Source organism: Gossypium hirsutum, chromosome D03 (assembly GCF_007990345.1).
Source record: "Gossypium hirsutum isolate 1008001.06 chromosome D03, Gossypium_hirsutum_v2.1, whole genome shotgun sequence".
NCBI lineage: Eukaryota > Viridiplantae > Streptophyta > Magnoliopsida > Malvales > Malvaceae > Gossypium > Gossypium hirsutum.
Window position 1 is genome coordinate 10,311,766 of NC_053439.1, and position 3,533 is coordinate 10,315,298.

Genomic DNA, 3,533 nt, shown 5'->3' on the forward strand with positions numbered 1-3,533 from the left:
TTATATTTAAGAAATTTAAGATTATAAATACAATTAATCATAATTTTTTCAAGGGTTTATATTAATCAAGGTTTAAAAGTCATTACCAATCACGATTTTTATGAGACCAAGGTCTTTATGCATTGACCATGCAAGAATTATGTATATTTTTAAAGTAATATTTGTTATTATTTCTTTGTGGGACCAATTAACTTCACAATACTCTATGTGTATATATAATTATATTACTCCGAAAACATTAATTTCTAATTATCAATATTTAATTCATTTTATATTGTGTTACATATAATGTCGGCATTATTTTCTTCAAGATAATATGTTTATATAAAATTTTAATAATTTGTTTTATATAGATTTCAACATGAAAATTAATATCATGTTCATATTATTTTGTGTGTTATTATCTTTTAGTTACGTTTTAGATAGATAAATTGTTGAAAATTTTAATTTTTTTTTCATATGTTTGATAATTAAAAATAGTAATAATTTAATAGAATTTTTCTATACAAATAATTTAATGAAGAATCTTTAATTTAATCTAATTTAAAAATATATTATTTTATAAAAATTACGTTTAAAATTTAATTTTGTTTAGAATGAGATGAAATGTTTAAAAAGTTAAAAGGTAAAATATAGAATTTTTTTTTCATAATTCATAATTTATATTTATTTATCAATATAAATATATTCTGTACTTAATTTTAAGTAATATATTAAACATATTTTATAACTTAAATTTTCAGTATTTAAAAATTTCAATTTATCAAATATCATCTTATTAAAATAAAAAAAAAGTCAAAATTCAAAAAAAATCATTTTTACAATTTTTTTCTCAGAAACAAAAAGGTTTTAAAAATCATAAATTTGTAATACAAAAAGTTATAATTTCTAAATAACTAAATTTCATAAGGGTAAAGATTCAGTAGAAGTTACAGGAGAAAGAATTCCATAGAATGAAATGGTGTTGAAGAAAGCGAGTAAAACATGTGACATGCACGTGAAATCTCGACCGTACATTACGTCGGTGGGTGGTATGAAGGTGTGTCACCTGCTGATTTATGAGAAATCTATGTACTTGCTCATATGTGACGTTGACTCCTCTTTTTAAATTTTGGTTTAATGCATTTATTTGAGAGTTCAATTTTTTTTTTAAGTTAGCCTATAAATAGGGTAATTGTTTTGAAATTAGAGCTTAAGATTTGAATTTTTTTGATTTAAATTATCCGCGATATTTCCTTAAGAAAGGTTAGACGGAAATGTGAGAAGAATGGGCTTGGACAAAGATTGAAAAGGTTTAGTCTAAAAGTTGGTAAAAGAAGAAATAAAATTACAGCTAGGGTGTGGGTGGCATGAAAATTGTGTGGAAGATGGAAATTCTTTGGGCGCCACAGTATTTGAATGGAAAGGGGATTTTGGTATAGATTTATTGAGTCCTACTCTATATTTAACATGGGTTTGGTTAGATAAATAATCACATTTGGTGTTGTGTGATAAATAAGAAAAAATAATTCGTAATTTGCCAAATGAGATTTACTATATTTCATTAGTAAAAAACAATATTGAATTCCTTTGGCTGGTTTTGCTGAGCTTCTATATATAAAATTACCACACACTTATTTCAGCGCTAAATCCTCGCTCCGACACTCATAACACCAAAACCGAATCCTCTCTCCCATCAATTTTGTTCAATTTCCATTTCTTTGAAACCCCATTTCTATAAATTGTCTTCTCTGAATCATCCAACACCACCAAGTAAATGCCACTCCTCCCTTTCTTTCTTTACCCACTTTCAACCTTCACGTTTCCTTTTTTTTCCTGGTAATGTCTCTCATTTTTCTTTCTGGTTTTTAAGCGCATATTGTTTTCTTGTTAATTATATCACACTTTCTTCCATTTTATGTACACTTCTGCTTCATTTTAATTTCTTTTTTATAGATTTATTTCTTTATTTTTTTAATTGATGGGAAGCACTGTATTTTTTTTGTATTTGAATCCCATTTTTCGGTTGGGTTTTCGATATTTATACTTGAAAGCGAGAACCAAGTAAAGAAAACTCAAAAGAGCTAGAACTTTCAGTGTCCGATTGTTTACGGATTGGCCCTGAAAATCATTTAAATGAGGAAATCTATTTTTCCCCTTTTCCTTCATATTGTTTGTTAGTTATGAATTTAGGGAAATTACTGTATTGACTGAAAATATGTTTTAATGTAACTTGTACAGATCTTTTTTGTTGAAGAAAACTGCTGCTAACAATGACTTCGGCTAATGGCAATGCTTCACAAGTGACCAACAATGGCGATGTAAGGAAACCCTTCAAAATCTTTATTGGTTACGATCCGCGTGAAGATCAAGCGTATGAGGTCTGCCGCCATTCTATCTTGAAACGCACTTCTATACCTGTTGAGATTACACCCATTGTTCAGTCGGATCTTAGGGCAAAAGGCCTTTATTGGCGCAGCAGGGATCAGTTCGAGAGCACGGAGTTCTCCTTTACACGGTTCCTAACACCATACTTAGCGAATTACGATGGCTGGGCAATGTTTGTCGACTGTGATTTCCTTTACTTAGCTGATATCAAGGAGTTAACCGAGTTAATCAATGACAAATACGCGGTCATGTGTGTTCATCACGATTATTTCCCGAAAGAGAAAACGAAAATGGATGGTGCTGTGCAGACAGTTTATCCCAGGAAGAATTGGTCTTCCATGGTGTTGTATAACTGTGGTCATCCGAAGAACAAAGGGTTGAAACCAGAGGTTGTGAACAACCAAACCGGTGCTTTTCTTCACAGGTTCCAGTGGCTTGATGACAATGAAATTGGGTCCGTCCCGTGTGTTTGGAATTTCCTGGAGGGGCATAACGAGGTTGTTGAGAATGACCCCAAAACATATCCGAAAGCTATACATTATACTCGTGGAGGACCATGGTTTGAGGCATGGAAGACTTGCGAGTTTGCTGATCTTTGGCTGAAAGAGATGGAAGAGTACATGAAAAAGAAATCAAATGTGAGTTAAGTCAAAATCCCAAAATGGCTAAGTGGTATTTTCTAGTATCTGTAAAACTAGTATGCCAATTCATTCCTGCCGGTGGCCACATTATTATTAGATATTGAATTTGTATTGTGAATCCTAAATCTAAATATGCTTTAGGGAAGGTGGCTTCTTCTACATGGTAGTCTACCAAACAGGTATTTGCATGCCTCGTAATTATTTATTTGTTTCTGACTACATTTGGGATATGATCCCTTGGTATGTTATGCAGAATCATTAAATATTTAATGTTATTCAGATTTTTCATTTTTCTGATATCATTTGTATTTGACTCATATTTGTATGGCATGAGGGGATTTTCTTTTGTAATAAGATGATGAAATTGATAGGTGCAATCGTTTTGCCGTTGAGTTTCATAATTTGCAAATTTGGTTGGCGAGGGTGAGTGAGAACATTTCGATTTTTTGTTTGCTTTGAATATCACAGATCGAAGGAATCAACTCTTGATTTTATCTCTCTTTTGGTCCATAGTGGGAAATTGTT

The 3,533-nt window shown here is 30.9% G+C and overlaps 1 protein-coding gene across 1 annotated transcript; it reads left to right on the top strand.

Moving 5' to 3' along the window:
• The first annotated feature begins 1,572 nt into the window (after positions 1 to 1,572).
• Positions 1,573 to 3,305, top strand: LOC107940022 (protein CDI). Its single transcript, XM_016873429.2, has 2 exons — positions 1,573 to 1,818; positions 2,221 to 3,305. The coding sequence occupies exon 2, from the start codon at positions 2,253 to 2,255 to the stop codon at positions 3,012 to 3,014; it is 762 nt and encodes a 253-aa protein (XP_016728918.1). The 5' UTR covers positions 1,573 to 1,818; positions 2,221 to 2,252; the 3' UTR covers positions 3,015 to 3,305.
• The last annotated feature ends 228 nt before the right edge of the window (positions 3,306 to 3,533 follow it).